This window comes from Ochotona curzoniae, unplaced genomic scaffold (genome assembly GCF_017591425.1).
Source record: "Ochotona curzoniae isolate NIBS_2020 unplaced genomic scaffold, NIBS_Ocur_1.0 scaffold_2587, whole genome shotgun sequence".
NCBI classification, from domain to species: Eukaryota; Metazoa; Chordata; class Mammalia; order Lagomorpha; family Ochotonidae; genus Ochotona; species Ochotona curzoniae.
In genome coordinates this window covers 3,990,213-4,016,302 of record NW_024467096.1, presented here as the reverse complement: position 1 = coordinate 4,016,302, position 26,090 = coordinate 3,990,213, and the positions used below count along the sequence as shown (strand labels likewise).

The 26,090-nt window shown below is 42.8% G+C and overlaps 1 protein-coding gene across 10 annotated transcripts in view; it reads right to left on the bottom strand.

Annotated features, from left to right (window-relative positions):
- KALRN (kalirin RhoGEF kinase) overlaps nucleotides 1–26,090 on the bottom strand; it is a 660,588-nt gene that overhangs the window by 148,532 nt on the left and 485,966 nt on the right. For 7 of the 10 annotated variants that reach the window (XM_041002788.1, XM_041002790.1, XM_041002791.1 and 4 more), the window contains one exon: nucleotides 15,877–17,307. The exons of the other annotated variants lie outside the window; for them this stretch is intronic. In XM_041002788.1, coding sequence (XP_040858722.1) covers nucleotides 17,245–17,307 — 63 coding nt within the window. In that variant the 3' untranslated portion in view covers nucleotides 15,877–17,244. Of the gene's footprint in view, nucleotides 1–15,876; nucleotides 17,308–26,090 lie in introns of those variants that run through there. 10 annotated transcript variants of the gene reach the window in all.

Here is a 26,090-nt window from a genome sequence, read left to right as displayed (position 1 = left end):
ATCACTATTTTTGCATTCCCTCTTTTTCCTTCCTGTATCTGGGGGTAGGATGGAGATAAGGGGAGAATCCATACCCAGCTTCCCAAATGCCTCTGCAGCCTGGGATGGAGGACAGTCACCCAACACCTCCCTGGGGTCTCTGATGTGGGTCCTGCTGAACAGAAGATCTCTTTTTCTGTATCTCTCTCTCTCTAACTTCACCTTTCACATAATAAATATTTTTTTCTTTCAAGAACATATCCCAAATGCCATCTAGTTCATCTACAATGCACATATATACCCTACTCCTTTGCATACAAATTCCCAGGGGTCATTTGTTCTTAGTTACCCAACTAAGTGATAAATAGCACTCCTCTTCCCATCCCTCTTGTTCTTGCAATCTCTCTCCCCTCACCACACACATATACCCAGCATGTCAGCTATTCAATGTCACATCAAGGTCATTCAAAACCACTCTATGGTGCTGAATGTGTTTAACCTAACATGCTCACCTTTTGCTCTGACTGCCAGAAAAGATGAAGACAGCAGGGGTGAAGAGCTTTGTCACAACATCTCTGCCTGGTTCCTTTTTGATTCCTCATTGTATTAGCTTCCCCTTAATCCATGATATTCATTAAGAACCTACTAATCTCTCAGCAACAGGATCCATGCGCATGGCTTCCTGAGAAAATTCAGGTCATAAATACAACCATGTTCGCCTGCCTTCTCAGTTCCTCTCTTACCTACACGACAAAGCCCAAATCCCAGAGCACACAGAGCATTCACATTCACTCTCTCAACCTTGCCAATCCGTTTTTTTCCAAGTCTGAACTCCGAGCTCCAAGTCATACCTACATCACTGACACCTGAATACACACCGCATCTCCCCAGTTCTCCAACTTCTGCTGTTCTTTCAGCCTGCAACACGTACTGCTTTCTTCTCCCTGCCCCTCCGGAGGTCCTTCCCCACCCTCAGTTCCAGCCCAGGGCAGCCTCCTTGTCCCTCAGCCCTTCATAGGCAGCAACCATACATGTTAGTAGCAGTGGCAGTGCCCAGTAATTTCTTCCAGTCCATGCCAGCGGCATGCCAGTATTATCCCACATAGGACACGTCTTTATCTTCGACCCAACATGTCTATAAGCCAGTGTCCTTCACTGGATCAAAGGCACCATAGCAGTAGTGCCTGGTTTTTTCTTAAGGCTTATGTATTTATTTGAATGGCAAATTTAGAGATGGAGAGGTAGCAGAGAGGAAGGTGGGGAGAGGAAGAGAGGGAGGCAAGGGAAGAGAAACACACACACACACAGAGGCAGAGAAATCTTCCATCTGCTGGGGCAGGCAGAAGCCAGGAGCCTGGAACTTCATCTGCTGTGTGGGTTTCAAAATGACTCAGAGTTGATTTTCAATTGTTATTGATGGCAAAACTCTGTACTTCATCATATTTTTGAAATTTCTACTCCCTTGCTCCTTCATACATATTCTCTTATGTTTAATTTAAAGATTTTATATCTTTGTGTTTTTGCTAAGCTCTAGTTCTTTGAGAACAGACAGTGTATACCTTAAATACCTTTTATCAGCTTTCAGCTTTGAACTTTGTAATGTGTCATCATCAATTCTGAGGAAAATGCTCCATCATTTTTCAACAATTCATCTGGTTTAAAATACATATTAAATGTTAAGGATTGGGGAAAAGGTGGTGTTCCCTTATGATATATGTAATGAGTGAAGAGTTGTGAATGTCAAGGATTTCTTACACACACACACACACACTCTTCTAAATAAAATCTGCAAAACTTTCTGAACAAAATTTGCACAGTGCGGTTTGGGGTTGTGGTACATTAAGTTAAGTTGCTGCCTGAAGAGCTGGCATCCCATATGAGCATTAATTTTTGAATTCTGGCTGCTTCTTTACCTAGCTTAGCCCCAGCACGTATGCCCATCTGGGGAGTGAACCAGCAGATGGGAGAGCTCTCTCTCCCTTTCTCTGTCTCTCTCCTTCTCTTGACAACTCTGCCTTTCAAATAAATAAAATAAATCGTTAGGGGCTGGTGCGATGGCTCAATTGGCCTGAAAGTTCTGGCATCCACATGGTCACCAATTTGTTTCCTGGCTGCTCTACTTCCTATCAAGCCCCCTGCTTATGGTCTGGCAAAACAGTAGAGGATGGTCCAAAGCTTTAGGATCCTGTACCACATGGGAGACCAACAAGAGGCTTCTGGCTTCAGGTTAGCTCAGCTCAAGCTGTTGCGGCTATTTGGGGATTGAACCAGTGGATGGAAGGTCTTTCTCCCTTGTCTCTATCTTTCTCTCTGTAAATCTGCCTTTCCAACAAAAATAAATATATAAAAATAAATCTTTAAAAAATGTGGAGGGGGTGTATAGTGAATGACCACAAATACTTTTTTTCTGATAAGAGATGGCATAGCAAAAGCTTTCAGGAACTTTTCAAACTATACCTTGCTATTATTTATTACTAATGATTTTATCTTTTGTGGGGTAGGCATATTGTTCCTCTGGAAAAAAGTTACATCTCTCAGACTCCCTTGCAACTAGGAATAGCCACATTCCCAAGCTTTGGTCAATGAACGGCATCCACATCGGATTAGAAGAATTGGACTAATCCCTGGGAATAGTGGTGGAATAAGTTATGAGGTTGGGTGCCTGATAGCTTTGTGAATCTTCTTTATCTGCCCTAGGTTGCTTATTTCAGGGACTGTGAAGTTTTCTAACCCTAAGTAAGACCCTTCTGATTGTTCTATACAATGCATCATGGCTGGTGGGAACACGCACTACCCTTCCCTACCCTAACCCATGGAAAGTCAAAGCAGTAAGCTGGGCGTAATCTAAGGGTTTCCAGTTTCTTAGGTATCACACTGTACCTATGGCCTGATGACCAGTGTCTTTAAAATTATTGCTTGCTACATGTTGCCCACTAAAAAATGCCAGGTTGGGGTGTCAATATAGTCTTTGATTCTCTATCTTGGTCAGAAATAGGAGTCTTAGATTCTCCTTTGTGATCACAACTACCTCTCCTTCCAACTTGTTTATTCAACTACCTATGGAGGTTGAGTGCTCCTAATATGAAGTGCTCTGAAATTTGAAATATTTTGAGCACCAAAATTCAAAGTTTCAGATTTCATAGCATTTTGGATTTCTGCATTAGAGATGTTCAATTGCCAAAGTTCATGCAAATATTATAAAATATGAAAATTTCCAAAAATCTGAAACATGTCTGGCCTCAAGCATTTTGAATATGGGATACCCAACCTTTAACTTCTAATTCCACTGGCAGCTCCCATCCATAGAGCCCTTTACTTTATCCCAACCCACTAATGCTCTTCCTTCTTCTCTTTACTTCATAAGTGTCTTTAATTTCATAGCCAGTGTCCACTGCCCTTGCTGATGTCCTCAATTCCCTTGGCTCTTTTTACTCATAAATACAGATGACTATATGGAAGATGCTCAATATATTATTAAAATAAATAGCTGAATAAAAAAATGGAACATTTATTCAGCTAATTTCTTCTGACAGCCTCTTGGCCTATACTTTGTAGTTAAACACGTTTGAAAATTATAGTTTCACAGTACCTATGCGTCTTTTCAGTAGATACCAGTTAAATATAAAATTAGATTATCTTTTACATATCCATAAACAAATCTACATATATAAATATGGTTTTTACAACTCTATGTTAGGATATATATTTATCAATTTTTCCTAGTAGGATAAATGAGCTTACAGAAAAATACACTGTTTAAACAAAAAAGAAATTTAGAAGACCAATTCTTATTAATTTCTAATTTTACAGATGAGGAGACATGTTTTGAAAAGATAGATTCTTATGAAGCACATGTAGGCTGGCTAACTTCAGAATTATTACAACAACTCAATTTCCCAGTTGGTATTTTAGTGCTGTATTTTCTGCCCAGGTCTTATGTCCCTGCTATTTACATACAAGCTGAGTATGTGTTAAAATTTTTTAAATTTTATTTTCATTTTATTTTAAAGCGGAGAGAAACAGGGAGGAATGAGAGAGAGAGAGAGAGATTTGATTTTCTATCTACTATTCCATTTTGCACATGCCCACAACAGCCAGGCTGAAGCCAGGGATCTGGAACTCCTACTGGGTCTCCCACCTGGGTGGCCTGGACCCAAACACTTGAGCCATCATCTACCGCCCAGAGAACAGAAGAGCAGGAAGCTAGGCCGGGAGTCGAGCAGCCAGGACTCAAAATAGTTACTTACTCTAACATGGGTTGCAAGTGTCCCAAACAGTGACTTAATTGCTGTGCCTAACACCAGACTCTGAATATAGTTTACCTTGGAATTTGTCCTGGCTTCCCAGTTATTTCATAAGCTTTTCAACAATGGAGTGGTCATGTAATTTCTAGAACAAGGTCACATAATTTTACAGAAGTACTTACAACAGGGAGAAAATGGCAGTTGGTCATATTATACTTACATAAAACACCCTTTGAAAGATTAGAAACATTGCCATTTTTAGGCAATTCAGTGTTTACATCTCCACTGCTCTGCGTGTGTGTGTGTAGAAAATTTTATGATGATAGAGAACTCTGCAGGTTAGAGTGTGAATAATGTAATAAATTCTGCTCTAAAATTCACAAGGGCCCATCAGGACACTGTGCTCTAAAATTTTCTTTCCTAAGTCTGGAAAAAGTTTCAAAAAGAGTAAGAAGTTTTCTTATTTTCATGATCTGACTAGATATCCCCATCAGCCCTGATGAAGTGAGTATATAGGACCTAGTATTCACATACCAGCTAGTGGAGATTAGATACAGTAAGAGTAATAAAAGCAAATAAAGAACCAAATGTGAATAATACTAATTCATGTATAACTTGAAATTCACACACACACATTTATATAGAAGCAAAATTTAAAATCTGAGTAAAAATGTAAATTTTTACTTTAAATATAAGTTAAAGACAAAATATAAGTCATGTACAAATATGACACTGCTGAGGTGTTCGTTCTGATGTTCATCAAATATTTCTAGTTCTGCACACCGTGCATATGCAACTCAGCTGTTTCTCCTGGCTTCCTTGTTGCTGAGTAGGGCCACGGACCTAGTTCTGGCCATTGATTTTGAGTCATTTCCTATCTGGAGCACTTAATTATGGGTGCAAGAACACTCAGAATTCTCTTTCTGGAATTAACAATATTTGAAGCTGTTTTATCATCCTGATTCCCCAATTTGCCTGCAAGAAACACAGTCCCTTCCAACACATTAGGAATATGTAGAATCAGTAAGACATACCACCCAGACTTTGTTTTGTTTGTTACCGCAGCATAACAGGCTGAGGCTGACAGACACATCTACTGTTGTTTCTTTCTCTGGGTGGAACTGTCTAAGGAACAAGTACCGGCAGGAGTCTAGGAACACTGAAAGAGTGGCAGGAAAGATCAAGAGGAGGAAAGGGATGTAATAGGATCATTCTGATGACTACAATAGGCTTACAACTTTGGAAGCCTTACTGGACTTTATTATTTCTATTGTTACAACTGCCATCATGATTTTTTTTCTTTACTCTGAAGATTCCTGCCATCACATGGAAGGAGTCTTCCTGGATACTGGAGACAGATTCACAGGGAAGGTAGATCACTCTAATATAGTAGGTCAAATTAATGCAATAGACATTCTCATTCTGCTCTTGATTCTACGCAGGGTGAATTGTGTTCTTAGTATTTATATTTTCTACCTTGCAAAAGGACCAACAAATCTTTTAGTTAAGGATCATATTTTATATCCAGCTTTTGTACTTTTAGAGCTTCTCCTGCTACCCAGGAGTTGGCAGAAGACCCGATGTTGACCATTTCTTCAGCTGACTCACAGCAGATGGACGGATTCTCACACCTTCATTTCCTGCAGCTTTAGGAATGTTTAATGAGCATCATGGGTGTAGGGACATGGCAGAAAGGAGGGAGAAGTGCATTTTTCAATCAACGTTGTCTTTGTTACTTAAGTCCTTCTTGTTGGCAATCAACTCAACAAAGGCAGCAAAATTAGAGGCATTTTTTCAAATTTTGACCTCTCATTATAGTGCTTCTTTTAAAGAATTATTTATTATTATTATTATTTTTAGATGTGCATTGTTCAGTTTATTCTCTTTTTCATTGCTTCCAAACTTTGGTGCCTTTACTTTTCAATCTTTCCATTGCCAACCCTTAATTGGAAATGATCCACAGAACCCCATAAGTGATACATTTATTTTTTAAAAGAAATATTTATTTATGTAATTATTTATTTATTCATTTATTTATTTGAAACGCAGAGTTATGAGAGTAGGGGAAACAGAAGGAGGAATGGGAAAATAAGAGAGTGAGTGAGGGGAGGGAAGAGAGAGAGATTGATTCTATCTTCTGGCTCACTTTCCAAATGGCTACAGTAATCAGGGCTGGGCCAGGCTAAAGTAAGTTCCAGGAACTCCATCTGAGTGTCTCACATGGGTGCAGGGTCCCAATTACTTCGGTCATTCTTCACTACTTTTCCAGGTGCACTAGAAGGGACCTATTTTGAAAGCTGGGATGAAAACTGGTACTCCTATGGGATGCCAGCTTGGCAGCCACTGGCCTAATCCACTGCACAATGATACTGGCTCCAAGTGGTATATTTAAACATTGTGAGTGGGGCAGGTATTGTGGCAAGCCAGTTAAAGGAAGACCCTACTTAGAATGTGTGCATAGCAATGTGTCTGGTTCAAGTCCCAGTTACTCTGCCTTCTATCCAGCTTCCTGTGAATCTGCCTGGGACACAACAAATGATGGCTGAAGTATTTAAGTCTCAGCCAACTATATAGGAAACTTGAATGAAAGAAATTCCAGGCTCCTGGCTTCAGACTGGTTCAGTCCTTATTGTGGTGGGCATTTGTGAAATGACATAGTGGATGCAAAATTTCTTTCCCTCTTTAACTGTCAAATAAATAAATAAATATCCAACAAAATAAATAATGGGTAATACAATAAAAACTGTGTTGAGACAAGGGTTAACATTTTATTAACATTCTTTGAATTGTCAGGGACTAAAACACATCACAGTTTCCCAAACCTGGCTATGCACATGGACTCACACTGTTAGCTTGTTCCTTGGGTTGTGGTCTTGCAGCTATTTTGCTAGCTTTCCCAATTGCCTTTCTTGTTTATTTATCCTGGCCCCTGATCCCAGGTTTTAGCTCTGCCTTCCACATCACACATCAGATCTGTCTTCTCCTCCTACATATCTGAACTCAAGCTGCATGTTCTTTGTGTTTGCCAAGTATGACACTTTTCTGAATTGTTTATATTCTTCCAGGTTGCAAAAGAGATAGGCACTTGCCTGTCTAGATGCACTAGAGATGGAGAACATCTGTCTTGCATTTCTGCACACTAAAGTTATATTTGCTTTACATACTCTAAGCAGTATAAGCAGTGATCACTGTCCAAGTGACATGAGTCCTATGAGATAATACTGGCTCTTCATTCAGCTAAGGGAGTAAAAATATTGCAATTCAAAAGGATTACATTCCATAGATGTGGTCTGATTCATGTTCAAAATGAAATTTTTATCAAGACAGCAAAAGATAGTTGATCCATATCACAGATGGCTAGAATTTCCCAGCTGAGCATGGCTTACCCAATGAGAATGTAATTTTTTTTGGCATTTCACCTCTTGGGTTCCCGTACCAAGACCTGAGTGCAAGGAAATGGTGCCATGCAGTCCTTATTTGCAGAGGCTAACCAGTGCCATTTGAAACTTATTGTTCTATAGGGGTACAACAGATAAATTTCTGAACATAGTCTTGCAACATCTCTGTAGAGATAAGGCCAGCATTAGTTGAGAGCTAACACACAATGACTGGAGGTGTGGGAGTGAATGTGTGCTAGCACCCTGAGTTCCTCTCTCATTTGGCTTCAACCTCAAAAACTCATTGGTTGGGGGCTGGTGTGGGGGTGGGGAGGTGGGAAACTGATACAGCTGGGAGGGGAGAGTCTCCTTAACTCATTAGACCCAACTGGAGTTTGGGAAGGAGAAAGGAGGAAGCTACATTTATGCCACAGTTGTTACTGAGTCTTCTTCCCGCTGTCAGACACTTAGATATGGTTTGAGATTATCTAGTACTTGGACCTCAGTAACAGAATCCCTAAGATTGCTCTAGGAACCCGTCCTGTTTGTGATAAGGTACAACTGAATTTTCTTTTAGCACACCATAATGAGTGACTGGGGAGAGTTTCCAAACAGGCTTGCTGGGAACTGCTTCTTGTTACTGCTGAACATTTAACAAGTTAGACTGGAGGGCAAGGCACCAAGGGAAGTAACCAAAGAAAAACAAGATTTTAAAGTTGCCAAGGTCAAACAGATATTTTATCACCTTTCTCAGAATGCATGATTGCATTTTGAGTTTCTAGGTATTTATGAATACTCCATTCTACAAATTTGTGGCCCCCTGATTCATAAAGAATTTGGATATCTTGACTACTTTTTGAGACTTATGTGACTCTGAGGGATGTTTAACTGCACCTTAGGTGAGGTCCTCATTACTCTGAGTATAGTTTAAGTTCCTCTTAACTAGGCTATTATCACTTCAGGAAGGCTCCCCTCCACTCCTGGTGGCCAGGGCAGTAATTCCCACCTGAATTTGGCAGGTCATTTCTGGGTACTCTCTTGGTTCCAACAGAGGCATGAAACTGGGAGAAGGCTGTCTTACCCGTGAATTTCTACTTGTGCCTAGATAATTCTGCTCCACTTCTGCAAATTCATCATGCTTTTGAGGGGTCAGTAATGAAGAGAGATTTCTAAAACCTTGTCTGAGGGGACCTGGCACCATGGTGTAGCATATTAAACCTCTTTCTGTGGCACCAAAATCCCATGTTGGTACTGGTTCGAATCACAACTGCTCCATATCCAATCCAGCTCCCTGCTAAGGGCTTTGGGGAAGCAGTAGTTGATGACCAAGTCCTTGGGACTCTGCATCTATATGGAACACTCAAAAGAAGCTCCCGGCTCCTATTGGGCCCTGCTCCAAACGTTATGGCTATCTGGGAAGTGAACCCATGGAAGGAAGACCCTCCCCACCACCTCTGCCCTTTCACTCCTTCTCTGTCTGTAACTCTGCTTTTCAAATGAAAGAAATCGTTATAGATAAAATAATAAAAGAAAATTAAATAAGCCTTGTTTGTGCATCTAACAAAACCTCTCCTTTCCCTGCTCCGAATGAACATTTTCATTACCTTTATCTGCCTTGAGACTATCTGGACTAATTTCCTTAAACTTTGCATTCCTGACTGTATCTGTCACCAGAACGAGTGCAGGTCCTCCTCTTGCTCCTTCTCTTATCCACTTCCTTCTCCACCCTCATTCGCAGCTATATTTTTCTCCATAGCATGTATCACCATCTGGTAGTGTGTATATTTTACTTATTTGTCTGCATTCCCACCAAAATGCAAATTATATGGGCAGGAATTCTTGTCTCTGGTGGGTGTTTCTGAGTTTATTGCAGGATTTTTTTTCAGATTCTCCTATCTAGAATAGCGCTGGTACATTGCAGATACTTCATAAGTTTTGTTAGATGAGTAAACATGATGGATACTCAATCTCCCTACTTTTTTTTAAACAAAAATCTCCTCATTGACCTCTGGAGGAAATATTAACCATTCTCAAGGTCTATAGTGGTTGAGGGTCTTTCCAGAATCCAAATCATTCCACTACTTGGGGCATAACCCTGGGCATCCCTGCCTCATGTGAAGCATTTCCCAAAGAGACCTGTGAATCCAATGGAACTATTGGTGCTATCTCATCTTAATCCTACACATGTCCCCTCACCACTACCACTCCTGCTCCCACAAACATACTTTTATAAGGTACTTATAAAAAAGAAATCCACTATCCTGATTTTCGAGATCTAGGGCATGATAGGAACCTGGCGTGTAGGGATACAGTCATCTTTATAACACTGTCAGACCCACTGTCTCATTCCTGCTTACTTCCATTTCTGAATTTTTTACATCTCAGAAGCCAAAAATTCTGGATTGATGTCCTGTTGGCCTCCCTTGTGCATCTGTCTGGCCCTACATACAACCTTTGCTGAGCTACAAGCTGGAAGTGTAAACCCTTTCCACTCTGTAACACCAGTCATTTGGACATTGCAAGACTCCCCCTCCTTAAAGACTTATTCCATCTTGAAGATTGCCTGTGTGGCCGTGTAAGGTGAACAGAGAGCCCCCAGGTCATTTGTGATGACCTGGCTTTGCGACTTGTATCTGTGGCTGACCAATAAGTTTGTTGGTTGGACAGTCACAGAAATACTAATAAATAAAGCAACATGTCAACATCTTCAATGCCAAATGAGAATGCAAGAAAAGTTGAGAGATACGAAAAGATTTCTATTTCCACTGTTAACTTCCAGTTGGCCTTGAAGGAACTCAATTGTGTAAACCAATTTGATTACCAATTTGCTCCTTTCATGGTAAAAGTCCTCAGGAACCCATGAGAGAACAGAGCTACCCTAGGAATGCTGCCCTCTTACAGTAAGAGGGTCACGCCAATAAGATCTAATTTTTACATCTATTCCAGGAGTAGGGAACCTTTTGCCCCAACCAATGGCCATTTGGACATTTATAACATTATTGGGGGCGAGGGGGGGGGAAGATGTACAACATACCAACTAAAAAGTAGCTTGTTACAGATTTACTGAACTTTGACCCCCTCCTGCAGTTGCTTTGTCAGGGCCTGACCAAATGATTTCACAGACCTTACCCTGCTCAAAGGCTGGACAATCCTCATTCTTACTCTGTACCAACCCTGATTTAATCCCCACCCCTGCCCTGGTGCTTCTCTTTACCCTGATAAGTGCCATAGCCACCATCCAGCAGGACTCAGTGTAGCCAAATCTGTGAACTGGGTATACAGCCCACTAAAGGTCACCACAGGCAGGGAACAAAATCTTTTTGCACCCTTCCAGAGCCACAAGGGATTCCTCTTCCCTATCACTGCTTGCTACATTTCAGGGCTTGCTACATATTCCCTGTGACATATTCTATCTGTGACCAAACCCACCCATGATAGACCTGGCTGTGCTGTGCCACTCCCTTCAGGACCAGCATGGGGTTGCAGCTGTAGTAGAGATAGGTTTCAAAGGACAGATATGTCAACTGGCTATACACGTGTTCTGAATGCCTGACTTGGAAATCCACTTTTCACAAAGTCAAACCTAGAGATAATGTCAGAGCCTAGCACCCCTTCTAGCTGCCAAGTGGTGAATGCTGTGGCCCACCTGAATAGCCCCCATGGGAATAGAAGGGAAGCATATGAGGGATGTCCTTGGGTCAGAACTACAATCTTACCCTAACTTCTCTCTGCACTTTTGCTTTCCTAAACCTCTATTTTCCTTTCTGAATCTGAATTTATTTAAAGAATCACATCATCATCAAATTGATATTCCTTACCTTTTGTGTCTATTTGTATTTGTCTACACATAAGCACACACACGTGTATACACACAATGTTGGATTATGGTCTAAACCTCTTCTCATGGATCATCTAATACTGACCCAGCTAAATGATTTCCAACTCCCTCTACCCAACCCAACCTGTTTTCTCCTAAACTCAATCCCTCTGTTGCAGTGGGCATGAACTATTTTTTCTTCGTTAATGGAATGGTCATTTTCATTGTGTGCTTTGCAGTCTAAAGACCTTTCTCCTCTCCACCTATATTTTGTCTCCTAATGGTACCTATTTATATTGAAGATGAAACAACCCACTAATAAGCTTTTTGGGGGAGTCTACAAGGAGTATCAAGAATGAAATGGAGGCAGCTCACATGGAACTGAAAGTCACATCTAAAACACATCTGAATGTTGGTTATTCTACATGATTGAGAGAGTCATATGATAACATGCCGTGTTCTCTGAGGACAGGATTATTTACAACTCATTTTTGGAATCTGTTCTGTGTTGTTTTCAGGGTCTGATGCAGGATATATTCTTAATAAATATTTATTGAATCAAGCCCAGTGCAGCAGCCTAGTGGCATGCACTGGGACACCATATGGATGCTGGCTCTAATCCCGGTAGCCCCACTTCCCATCCAGCTCCCTACTTTTGGCCTGTGAAAGCAGTTGAGGTCTGCCCATGTGGGAGACCTGGAAGAGGTTCGAGGCTCCTAGCTTCAGATTGGCTCAGCTCCAGCCATTGCAGCCATTTGAGACGTGAACCAGCAGATGGAAGATTTGTCTCTCCTCCTCATAAGGTTTATCTGACTTTCCAATAAAAGTAAACAAATCTTTAAAAAATTACTGAATCAATGAATGGCCAAAATGGCAGGAGAGGGAGAAGATATTGGAAGCCATGGGTTGAGAGACAGATGAGGGCTGTTTCAGAAATTAAACTTTATAAAACCACAAGGCTCTTCAAAGACAGTTTGGGGGATGAAGAGAGACAGCTCCTTGTGCCCCATAGGGTCACCATCTGTGAGACACAATGAGAGCCCTCACTTGGTCTCACCAGAAAGAATCAGTGCAGAAGAAAAAATGATCAGAAGGGAAAACACTGGGAAGAAAGCTTTCACCTCTATTGGGCTGGGTGGGGGAGAGTTGTGCTTAAATATCAGAGGATGTGACTCATCAGGCATCAGTTTTTGCAAAATCCATTCTCATCTCAGTGTATGCTTTAGTGATATAGAATACTTTCAATTATTGCTACTAATGGAATGGAAGCAACGGAACATATAATCAAAATGTCATTGCTATTTGCCTTTGGAAAGGATTATGTATGTTTTTCCCCTCCACAGGTTTGCTCTCAGGGTGATTGGTTCTAGCTTAGGCGAATAATAAAATGAGTGAGCATTTTCTCTGGACAACACCTGGTAGGAGAATAGAAACGTGTTTATGACAGAGTAAACTCACACACAGCCTAGAACTTGCTAGCTAATCACCTATATGACTAGATGACTTTGCAGCAAGTGGCATTTTTAACAGAAAAAAGGCAAAGAGTATTGTATGTCCTGGATTGTAATGATTCTTGCCCCAGCAGAAAGCTATGCTTGCTGTTATAAAGAAGGTTAAGGAGAAAGAACAGTGATCTAGGAGTAAGGAGGCTGGGATGCCCACACTTGGTAGCTTAAGAGAGGCCATACAGCCTGCAGGTATCTCAATTTCCTTCTCAGTAAAATGTAACAATGATACCTATTCTATAAACTCAATACATGAACTAGTCAAGAGAAAGTAAGAAAAGGCAAGGCAGTATAGAAGAAACAATGAAACATTGTCGGCACCTCCTTTTCAGGTTGTACTTGTTACCCTAATTCCTCAGTTCCTAGGGTCTTGGGCTGTAGCTTTTGAAACTCATCCTGGCCTTTAAAAAATAGACTTGTTTCCAAAAGTCTTGCTATTCAAGGAGAGCTACTTTGACATTTGCCAGCATCCTAAGCAATGCGCAAATCCTTCCTCAAGTAGTTATTTGACTGTATTTGGAACTTTCGAGCTGTAATACACTACTAGCATTTCCCACTGTGTGGGCTTGAGACCAAATTTGTTGCTATCCTGGAGTTTATTAGAAATGTTAAGTTGTGTGCTCATCTCTGGCCCAATATACACTCATTTGAGATCCACTGCTATAGCCCTTAGGGACTTGGACACTAGGACATACCGTGAGAAGCTTTCTTTGCCTGAAGAAGGTAGCAGAAGCCTGTGGTATTTGTTCAAATCACGCTGTGCTTCTGGTGGTTCAAATGTGGGCACAAAGTGCTAAACCATGCTAACTGCACTGTTTGCCCCACTCCACAGAGAGGATGCGACTATCACTGATTTGTCTGTATGCACCATGTGTACACACACATGCCTGCATATGAAGCCTTGGTACACGCTTTCCTCAGATCTCTTTCCCAACCAGCTGCTAACAATTCATCCTGATCTTGTGACACTCCCAACCTTTCTTAATTTTCCCTGTAGCATTTATCACTGAACACGCTGTGTTACTTGTTTGTTGATGTTGATTATTCCCATCTCTCTCAGTTAGAATAAGTCTTCCATGAGGACAGCATGCTTGTCCAAGAATGTGTCTGGCACCCAGTGGGTACTCAATAAGGATTTGTTGAATTCTTAAGTAAACCGAGAGACTGCTGAATCTGGGAGGTAGGGAAGCATGGGGGTCAGACCAAAAACACTTCTCAGTATCCTTATGGGGCAGGGTGGATCCAGCACAGGAGCCTCGGCCCTCTTTCTTCCTGTGTTGGGGGCTCTGAGTCAGCTCTGCAAACAAGGCTTTGCTAAGTGCCATCCACAGGGAGTCACTTCATTATCCTATTGGATTATCCTTTCAGAATGCACACTGATTTCTCCAGGAATGGGAAGTCTCTGATCAACGTGTTTATGTTGCTAACTGCAGTTAGGCCCAGCTAGTGGGTGTATAACAAAACAGAATGTGATGTGCAGGAGAAACAGTAGGTTGTGAATTCAAACCAGGAGTTCTGAGTTCTTGTCCTTATTCTGACCCTAACTTGTTACACGGTCTTTGATAAAATGGCATTTCTAAATCTGTTTTGTCTGCAGATCTCAAGGACTTGAAGGCCCCTTCCAACTGTAACGATCTATTCCTTCATGTATCTCCTGATTAGTGTCTATCCTCTTTGCTCTGGTAAGCTCCGTGGGAACAGGGACAATCTGCTTTACCTATTTCACAAGGCTGAGCACTTAGAGGCACTTGATAAATATTTGCTGAGTAAACAAGTCCCTATGACAAGCAGTGATTTCAGCCTTGTAATTCTATGCTTTCCACACAGTTGAATCATAGTCCTGTGGCTGTGCCTTGCAAAGACCCCAGCTGGCAGGGCTCTCCTTTGCATAATGAAGGCAGGATGCCAATCTGTACCTTGTAGGCACATAGCCCACTTCACTGGTGTGGACGAGTTTGGGAGGTGTGCATCTGGACCATCAACTCTGCACTTTTAGAAAAGCATGGTTTAAGGACTCGAGACCTGATCTTGAATCACAGACCTGTCAGTTTATAGCTATGTGGGTTTGTCCAAGTTATTTGTTTCTGTTCACTGCAGCCTGTTCATTTGGAAAATGAAGACAGTAATGTGTGCCTTTCAGCATGGCTGTGAAAACTGAAGAAATAAACCAAGTGCCTACCTAGTATCTGGTGCAAGGAAGGAACCTCCCTGCATGCAGTCTTTAAGCCAAGAGTCATGCCCAACACACCCTTTCCCAAAGAATGTTTGTTTCCAGTTCATGGGAGTTCCATAGCTAATGTTTTTTATTTTCTCAAATATTCTTTCTTCTTATTATTATCACTTTATGATACAGTTCCACAGGCCTTGGGATTTCCCTTATCTTCACTCTAAGTCCCCTCCCCAAGTCCCCTAGCTAAACTTGGCTGAAGGAAGATGAAGACTTGACATAAAAAGTGTTATGAAGAGATTGAAAGTTGTATATTGCTATGGCTTGACAGCAAAAGGTACAGTTTGGAAGATAAAAATTTAACAATTGGTTATCATTTGAATGTGCTGAGACCAGTCACTGAACAGAACAAGCTTGAACTTGTCTTTTTGCCCACTTTGGTCTCTCCCTCCACCTTTCCCCTCACTTCCTCTGCTTGTAGAATGGAGTATACTCCTGTTCCTGCCTTGCCCCTTGGTCCCCTCCCCCAGTCACATACATAAGATCATCTTTATTCTGGAAAACAGATCCTGTTTGCCAGGTAACCAGAAGACAAACTTAATGTGGTTGACATGATTATTGGTGACTGCAATTGCAGTTGGGGGCCCCCCCACCATGCTGGACACACACTCATTGCCTCTGTCCCCAGCTTGACAGAGCTTTCGGGAAAGTGGGATGGGGTAGATGATCGGTAGAGAATTAAGGACCTCAGAAAGTAGTTATAAATCACTATATATCAACAGCCTGCTTTCGAATCATTTTATTAGAACACATTCAAGAAAGTGACATACGGGGGTGGGGTTGGGGTGGAGGGAAGACAGCAGCAATTCTCAATCATGCAAATGCCCACGTTAAAGGTTCTCCATTGGATTTAAGTTCAAGTACAAAGACAGTCCTTTCCTGAGCCAGGTGCGATTCCAGAGAATGACACTTTGCATTAAGAGCATGTATCCTTCGCAAAGTTCAGAACACTGAACAAATCACATCCTCACAATAATATTGTGAGATACATGGGAGTGTAAACTTTTAAGAGACCCTTACCCTGCCCTCCCACAAAACCCAATGAGGGAAGTGAGCTCAACTTTAGGACCTCTTAGAAACCAGATTTAGTCTACTGATAGAGCAGCAGGCTTAAAAAAAAGTTAAAAAATGAGTGTATCTATGAAATGGAATCACCTTTGCCTCTTGCCTTGGTGTGGGGTTTCCATCAAATTCTTAAATAGGGGTTTAGGGGCCCTTCTTGGTGTCTTAGAAGTTAGAGGACTTATAGGAACATTTTTATTATGGTAAACATAACAAAAGTGGAAAGAATGGTATAATGAACAAGCAGTACCCATTATGTAGTTGTAATAATGGTTAAGATGTGGCCAATTGGTTTAATTTGTATTTTCTCATACTTCCCACCCATCCCCCATGATGAGCATTAGAAGCACATGGGAGCTGAGGGGTGGTCTTTGAACCAAATACCTCAGGAGGGAGTGGGGTTAGGAGGAATCTAAAAACCATGATAAAACTTAGGTAGGGTACTATAAGGAGAAAATCTGTTAGGGAACTATTGGCTGTCAATATTTGGCCAAGGCTAGACTTAGCCATCTTCTTCTCTACCATGCATCATCCCTTTTGACCCCCTCTGACTCATGATGTGCGGGAGGCAAGCTAGAGAGGAATGACAGGTTTTGGGGGTGTGAAAATAGAAATGTTCAATCTGGGAAAAAACCCTCCAAACAGGCATGACTCTCTAATTATCCTATCAACTCTCGGTGCAGACCTCTAGGGCATGGGGTGTACCTGGTGTTCAAATTGGGAGCTGGGGGAAGTATACTGGACCATGAGGCCTCTCACAGGTCCCTACTGTCCTACCATTTTAGACTTTGGAGAGAAGCTCAGTAACCTCGAATTGCACCCAGTAGAGAAGCAGGGAGCCCCGAGGGGTGAGCCCATGGCCCTGGTGGGCACATTTTGCTTGGAACATGGTGCCCGCTGAATAAAGGCTGTGCCCCACACCAGCCCTGCCAGAGCGATTTCAAGAGAAGTGGGTGATTGGAGTCCTGGTGGGAGGTCCCAACGGCGCCACGGCTAACCCGGTGAGCTGCAGGGACAAGTCCCAGGCTGCGCGCTAAACGTAAGTGGAGAAAGGATCTCCAGGTCCCAGGTGCCACCGAGGAACAGGGTTGCCATCCTGTTAAGAAAAGGGCTGGGCTCTGTGATTTGCATATGACTTTGCAAAAATCTTCATGAGATCCTATAGTCCTTTACAGAAAACAGAGTTAAACCATCCGTGCAACCTACTGTATTTCTAGTAACCCAATGCACAGAGTGCATCCTGACAAGAACACAATCATTCCTGAAGAGCATATGAGAGAAGCGGAGGGCTGTTTAAGTCATTCCATGGTCTGAAGTTTCATAGGAAGCCAACCAGACCCAGGATCCAGATAAGGATCACTGACTGGCTTTTGCTAACTTTGTCATAATTCAAATCCGTAGACTTTCCCCCACAGACCAGTCCTGCCATAACTTCCCAGTGTTTCAGATACATAGGCAGAGGCCAGGAATGGATGTATTTAACACGAGGTCTCAGGCAGCTTTAGTTTAGCAGTTAAGTTGCCAGTTAAGATGCTCTCAATCTACTTTGGAACAACTGATTAAATTCTGGCCTCTCTCCTGACTCCAGCTCACTGCAGGCTCTGGGAGGCAGCGGTGGTGGCTCAATTCCTGCCACTCGTGGGAGAGCTCTGCATTGAGTCCTGACTTTGCCCTGGCCCAACTCTGGCTGGCTCAGCATTTGGGGAATGAAAATTCTCTCTCTCTGTCAAGTGAAAGCACTTATAAATTTATAAATAAAAATAAGGCCCCAGTGGCAGTGATCATAAGTGTCTATCTCATAAGACCCTTTCTGTTTCCTGTTTTTCAATTCTTTCTGGGTTCCTACACCTTACCATAATATTCAACTAGGGGAAAGAAACTGAGAAAAGTTTACCCATTTATGTAGTTGATCTTTGGCAGTAATGGACTTAAAATTCGTGATTTCAAGTGTTTCCACGATCGATGACATGTGGCAATCTGTAATTTTTCCAGACATGCGGATGGCTCGGGCAGACTGCAAGGCTGGCTGAGGGAGTGAATTAGAGAGTGAGCCATGCTAGAGACCCAGCTTCCACAATCCAGGGTGGCTCACCCCATCTTTACCGGGCCAGCCACAGCAACCAATGACAGTTTCTTTCATCAGAGTGGCCGTCCAAAGGAAGGCAACTTATAGTGCTGTTGCAGGAATGAGATATTCTGAATAGCACAAGGGCTCTTGGCCAAGAGGAGAGCTTGGAGTAAGAGAAGAATGACCTCACATTTGACTGTGGCTCAGCTCCATGATACAAAAAGGCAACTGCCTGCTTGCCATACAGAAATGAGAAAAACCAGTTTGACGCTCTCTTGGTTGGAACTGCAGCCAAGCACACACTGTTCACTAAGCAGAGAAAGCACATCTCAGCCTGAAGCTGAAAGCTAGTTGCCCTGCACTGCAGAGTGTGCCTACCTACAATTCAGAATGGAGATGAAACTCTGAACAAAGTCAGGAGCTGGACACGTGTATTTGTGAAGGTGCCAGTGTGTCCACTGAGCTCACCTTTCCAAGGTACAAGGGCTTAAAAAGTTTAAATCTTGTTTTCCTTGGCATAAGGTCACAATAACTCTAATAGGGCAGGGGTGGCACCACCTGTCTGGCTTAGCTAGTACTTACACCCTCATTTAACACCATTACCAGGTTTTATCTCTAGATGTACTATAAGGAATGTAGAATATACTTCTTGGCAGAAGGTAATTGTTTTATAAGTGCTGAATTTGACATCCTGTTCTTCCTATAGTCATTAAAATTCTGAAGAGAAGAACAACTTTAAAAATACTGTATCTCCTTTATTCATAGCCAGTAGTTATCGAGTACGCGCCTCATGCCAGGCAGTGTGCTGACAGTCCAAGCTCACTGTTTCAATGTCATCTTTAGCACAACCCTGGGGAGTGGGTGATACCATCACCTTCATTTTGCAGACTGAGACTTTGGGAGTAACCCAGGATCACATGAGGGGTCCTCAAAATCCACATGGGAAATGCATATTGTAAAAAACTGCTTGCATTTCATTTTTTGCATCAAAATAAATTTGTCCTTTAGTGTAATTGTTCTACAGACTTTCTGAAAACCCCTTTTGTATAACTGGCAAGTGGAGGAGTGGGATCTGAACCAAGGTTTGACCCAGTGCTTCTTGTCATCATGGGTGTGTGCTGCTACTTCCAAAGGAGAATCCACCTGCTACAGGGTATTTGTGCATTGCATGCTTGTTGGTTTCAAAGATCTTAGAAATCATCCCTCATATAAGGCTCTATCTTATCCTGAGGACCTAACCTGAGGTGGTTTGGGATACCTTGTTAAAAAAAGATTAGATGTTACAGAACATCTCTTAGGCTCTTTTAAACTTCGAGTTATGATTATGTTTGTGTATCTGCAAATCTGTTTCTCGATGTTTGTTGTGGGAGGCACCCATGAAGAAACCTAAAACCTTGAGGAAATACAGACACTTATGTGTGGAGTCATTATACATTCCACCAGGCACCTTAACAAAAAAGTAGTAACAATGAAAAGCTCTTTAAAAATGGCAGTCATGGGCCCGGCGCGGTGGTGCAAGTGGTTAAAGGTCCTCGCCTTGCACCCCCGGGATCCCATATGGGCGCCGGTTCTAATCCCGGCAGCCCCGCTTCCCTTCCAGCTCCCTGCCTGTGGCCTGGGAAGGCAGTCGAGGACGGCCCAAAGCTTTGGGAACCTGCACCCGCGTGGGAGACCCGGAAGAGGCTCCTGGCTTCGGATTGGCATAGTATCGGCCCGTTGTGCTCACTTGGGGAGTGAATCATCGGACGGAAGATCTTCCTCTCTGTCTCTCCTCTCTGTATATCCGCCTTTCCAATGAAAAAATAATAAAAATAAATCTTTAAAAAAAATGGCAGTCATTCATGACCTCATTGAGATTATTTTTTTATTCAAAAATCTGACCTAGGACAAACAGTGAGTACAGTTAGGTGGAAGTGTCAACAAGGGCTTACTACAATTTGTTTTAGAAGTACTAATGACCCGTCTTACTTTGAAAACAGTTCAGAGCTTAGAACTCACATCTCACACCAAATCACCCTAGGCCTTTGGCTTTTTGACTGCACAGGCCAGCACAGGGCTTGGTAATCCTATTTGGAATCCCCAGTATAGGGGCTGTTGCTGTGCGCCACCTATTTCACTGCTGGAAAACCTTAGCTTTGCAGTATTTTAACTATACTGTCTATACCTTCCAGCACACTTTGTCCAGAAATACTTGTTTGATATTTTCCACAAGGGCTAAGAATCAGTGAGATCACTTTATGGTAATTTTGTTGAACAGATCTCCTGAGTATTTCTTTTCCCTTCTCATTCTTTCTGGTGAGGGGGGGAAGGAGGGCAACTGGAGATAGACCCACCTCTCTCCATTCTGATATAGGACCCTTCTCATGCACTTCTTATTTTGCAGGCTGTAGGTCTCTCCCTAATGCTGATTCTCACAATCAGAGATTGAGCTACTGTATGTTCTGCAGTCACCAGGTATTCAAGAGATTCATTGCATGTCTGGTGAAATAAAAAATAGCTACAAATGGGCAATGCAGTTCCTATATGATTGATGCATTCCTGGTGTTTGGGCCTGACAGGTTAGGAGACCCACTGGGGCGGGGCTGTACCTGACTATCACTTCCATGGCTGGGATGCAATGAGCAATTCCCATGTACTCCTGATTCATCATCCATGCTCAGCTGGGCATAGAAGACAATGAGCAACTGACACAAACAATACATGAAACATGGGATGTTTTTTTTTTTAACGCAGACATGTTTCATTCAGTTGATCAGGAGGAAGAAGTGATACAATTTGCACTATTTGGGTCTAAATGTGATTTTGTGTGTTTTTGCCTGTATCGCCCAGTAACTTTCTTTTTTGGATTTGCCAGCACATGGAGGTGTGCATATCTGAATGACCTGGGTTCAAATCTCAGCTCTGCCACTTTATGGTTCTGTGACCTGGGGAAGTTCCTTAACTTCTTTTGAGTGACAACCTCCTCGTCTGCAAAACGAGGATGATGATACTTACCCTGGAAAAGTTGTGACCATCAAGGGAGCATTCAGGATTTTAGTCAGAAGAGCAGTTGTGGCTGCCAGCTGTGGAGCCTCTGTCTGCTTTTCTCTCTGGCAGCCCCGTGCCTTCTCTGCCTGCCCAGTGACAGCAACACCTTCCAAGGAGAGGACTATGTCTCTTCTATGACATGGCATATGTGTGTTAGTGTGTGTCTTTGGTAGGGACTTCATGTGCTCTATGTTCCTCTGTTACACAATGGGAGCTCTGAAAATACCTTATTGTCTGGTGTCAAAGAGCCTTTTTCAGCTCAGGACATTTGCCTCGATGTAGCCATCAGAATGAAAAGCTCAGATACACAGCTGTGGAAATACCGAATAATGCACGAAGACACACACACACATACACACCAGGAAGCATATTTCTTTTCAAGGATGGATTTCAGGGAGTTATGCTGTGTGTGGTTCTCCTTACGGATCCAGACATCTGCACTTGCTACTCCTACTGACCCTCAAGATCATCACCCCACTGTGAGGGGCTCATTTACAGGAAACAGCTGCGTGGGCAGCCTGGCCATGCGCAGGAGGCTTCAGAAGGGGGGGCAGGGCTATGTCTGCCTTTGACATGGGACCTCACGGGACAGGTCATGGGCTACAGCTCCCAGCACACCACTTCACAGAGATCAGCCAAGCTGGCCATATTCAGTCTCCCTGACTGTCTTGCTCTCTGCACAGGGCGCCTCCTGAGAGAACTTTTGACCTGCCTGGTGTAGAAGACACAGCCTCAGAAATGCTTGCTGCATGGTATTTTGTTGCTTTTGTTTCAAGTCTAAAATGGTTACAGAAATAGCCTCTTTGCCAGAAAATGTTCCCTCTGTGTTTAGGTCACAGAAGTGGCTGGGGAGGATGGTGGGAGGAGCTCCTTTGATTTACAAGTGCGCTCCACTCCACCCTCTCATTTTGAAGGCTTGCTCTGCACACAATGTCCACAGATTCCCTAATGGCTGCTCTTGGGGCCCTTGTGACCAGGTTCCAGTATTTCACACAGAGCCAGCTCAGAAAGCCCTTGCTTGGGATCACAGGGCTGCATTCTCTCTCCCATTGCATCTGTCTTTAAGAAACTGCTTCCTGAATTTTACTGCAGTTTGTTTTCCTTAGTTTTAGCTCTCTGTGGCCCAACAGGAACTGGTATCTTTCTTGACTCCTTTGAATAAGAGGGAGACCACATTATTAACTTTTATGACAATATATTGCTATGCCTGTTATATTAATTATTAACTATTATTATCCTGCTGTGCCTAATTCTAGAATTAAACTTCATTCAGGGCAGCATACATAGGAAAAAGGTGACACATATGGGGTGTGTGTGCCATATCCATTTCAGGCTGCCCTTGGGAGCCTCAGAATGGATCTGCCATGGAGAAGGGCAGGGCTGTTGCGTCTTTCAGGAATGTCCTTGCCTTTTCATGCATCTTTAATAGCTGTGTTTGGGGGGAAAGCCCTGAAAAGCATGTTGGTCCTCTATCACCCTATCACTCCATCATCTGAATGTTCCTTCTCCTTCACAACCCCAAGTTCTTAACCTCAACAATCCAAAACCAGTTGCCAGCTGCTCAGCTTACAACCTTGGCCCACCCTTCAAGCCACCCCAAGTTCACTCTCTGAGAAACAGAGAAGTAGATGGCCCTGTTTCTACTAGGCACCTGCTTGACTCCTCCATCTCAATGCATGTTATGGATCTCAGCAGTAATCCAACAATCTACTTCCTCTCTGTACTTAATAAAAAATAGCCACCACTAGGGGTTTTTGTTCATAAGATGGTCTTATGTCTTATTGTAGACAAACGGAAAAAGCCACCATCCAGAAATAACCGTTATTTATACACTGGTGTATTTCTTTTACATACACACATGTATGCACACATGTGTGTATATATGCATGCATAAGCACAAATACACACGTACATAAACATACCAATTTTAAAAACTACTTAACAGCAAAATTAGTCTTTCATATCAAGAAAGGAAAAGAAGATCCCACACAGGTAGGAAGGCAAAGTGCCTGTAAGCCATGGCTCAGGTAAGTCATCACCTGTGCCAGCTACAGTCATGAGCCCTGGGAGCATGCGACTTCTTAGTTTATGAATGTCACGGGCATGATGGCCTTGGAAAGTCATGCTATCTCTGCCTCACAGGTGAATACTTCTTAAAGAGTATGTGGGAAGGGTATTCAAAGACATGCACAAAGAGGAGTGACACGCATAAGACAAGTCATCCAAACAATTTCTGTCAATGCCCGACTCTCAGTGTTTTAGAGATCATATGGTATTCAAGCATAAATCTCAGCCTTATGGATCCTGTGATTCAGTTTTTGAGACAAAAACCAACCCATAAGAAACAGAAGCAAGGAAGATACAGTCTTACAAAGTGCTGAGGGAGGAGACTTTGGTGACCACTGAAACAATGGGGATGTGTTCCGACAACACTTTTGCTAAGGTCAGAAACATCTATTAGGATAGCAAAAGAATCTGGAGACACAGTCACACAGATTGGTCATAAATACAGAGGATTATGAATAGAAATATCATTATCTTTTAGTGAAGATAATTGTACAAATACCAGGAAACAATGAAAGGAGTAGTTTGTAGACATGAAAGGATCCAGGGAAAGAAGCCAGGCTGAGCAATGGGCAATGACTGACAGCCTCCAATGCAAAGGCATTTGAGAATGAGAACAGGAATGAAAGAGAGACACAACAGCTTGAAGGTGGATTGTGGATGGGGGTCTGAGGAGAGAAGCAGATCAGAGAGATGGGAAACACATACACACAATACTGTTCACTTGAAAGGAGGCATAGTTACAGAGAGAGAAAGAGGGAGGAGAGAAGGGGAGGGAAAAGGAGGGAGGGAGGAAGAGGAGGAGAAACAGAGAGTGGGGAGACAAAGACAGGGAGGGAGGGAGGGAGGGAGGGAGGGAGAGAGAGAGAATGAACACGAACCACAGAGACCTGGCCAAGCCAAAATCTGGAACCTGGAATTCCATACAGGCTTCTTACATAATGGCTAGGGCCTAAGTATTTGGGCTATCTTATGCGAACTTTCTAGGCACTTTAGCAGGGAATTGGGTCAGAAATGGAGCATCCAGGATTTGAACTGACACTCAGATGGGATGCTGGTATTACAGACAATGACTTAACCCATTACCCTATGACACCAGCCCCTTTAGGTTAGCAGAGCAGAGTAAACTGAAGGTAATTACATCATGAAGAGTTAGAAATATAATGCTGCATCCCAGGTGAAAGATAACGGCTAGGAACAGAGATGTTCAAACCACTGTTAAGAGCACAGGTCAAATCATAAACATGCCCTGAGTATTAATGAATATCTTCGGGGTAGGCATTTGGCTTAGCAGACAAGTTGCTGATTAAGATATCCATGTCCCACACCAGAGTGCCTGGGCTCAGTGGTCCTTGACTTCAGCTTTCTGTCAGTGCAGCTCCTGGGAGGCAGTGAGGATGGCTCAAGCAATGATTGCTGCTACCTACATAGGGGATGTGGGTTGAGTTTCTCTGGCCTGGCCCAGCCCAGCCCCAACCATTGCAGGCATCTGGGCAGTGATGCATGTGTATGCATGTGTTTATCCCTATCAAACAAATAAATAGAAATTGAAAAAGAGTATATCATTGATTTAGGAATAGAGAATAAAGTATTGGTGCAGGTGGATTAGCCCTGGGAAAGAGGACACTAATTAATGAACACAAGCAGTTAGCATTTGTAGAAGTGAACATTTCCAGGAATGAAGTGCGAGTGATGTTGGTGGTGAAGGTGGACTTAATGTGACTGGGAAAAGTCATATCAAGGACTCACAGGAGATGAAGATAGCACAAACAAAGCCTCATGTGGTGAATGGATTCTATAGCACCCTTTCCTGTCTCAGATGCTGCAGGAGACAGGCATCATTAAGACTAACAGGTGGGGCTGCTGTAGCAGCACAGCAGCTTAAACTGCCACTTGTGTCACTGGCATCCCACATCTGATCCAGCTCCCTGCGAATGCACCTGGGAAAGTCGTGGAAGATGGCTCAAGCGCTTGGGCCAGTGGACTCACGTAGGAGACTCAGAAGCAGCTCCTGGCTCATTTCAGTCTGGCTCAGCTCCAGCCATTTCAGCCCTTTGGGGAGTGAACCAGTGGATAGAGGACCTCTCCCTCTGTGCTTCTGCCTTTCCATCTCTGCAACTGTTTTTCCAATAAATTCTCATTCTCATTCTCTCTCTCTCTTTCTTTCTCTCTCTCTCTTTCTCTCTCTCAATAGGGTAACCAACCCTGACAGAAACAATGTGTTAGAAATTTGGAGAAGAGTCATTCTCAGGATCAGGTACAGACTGGCTATTAGGGAAGAGGATAAAAGTGAGTCCAGATACACAACCTGGGGGTTGGGAAAATTGCAGCTGCTGACCTAAATAGGGAAGTCAAACCAGGCACTGCTTGAGAAAAAAGGAAGTAGTCTCATGATGTTAAGATGGAGGAAGCACGACATCCAGTTGGAAGCACCCAGCAAATCAGTGAAAATTATGCTGCCATTTGCCCTTATGTGGACCTGGATATTTTCAGGTTTCTCCACAGAACAGGCTTCTAGGGGTGAGGAATAGCCTGTTCTGTTTGACTTCTACTTTTGTTTCCTAGAAACTATAGCTGGTACAAGCAGATATTCAGAATATGGCAAATGAAAGAAAAGTGAGTATGGAAGTGCTATTAGGAGTAATGTCACCTTAGAGATACAATCATAGATTTTTTAAAATCATGGGCATCAGAACTAAAGCAATAAGACTGTTATGGAA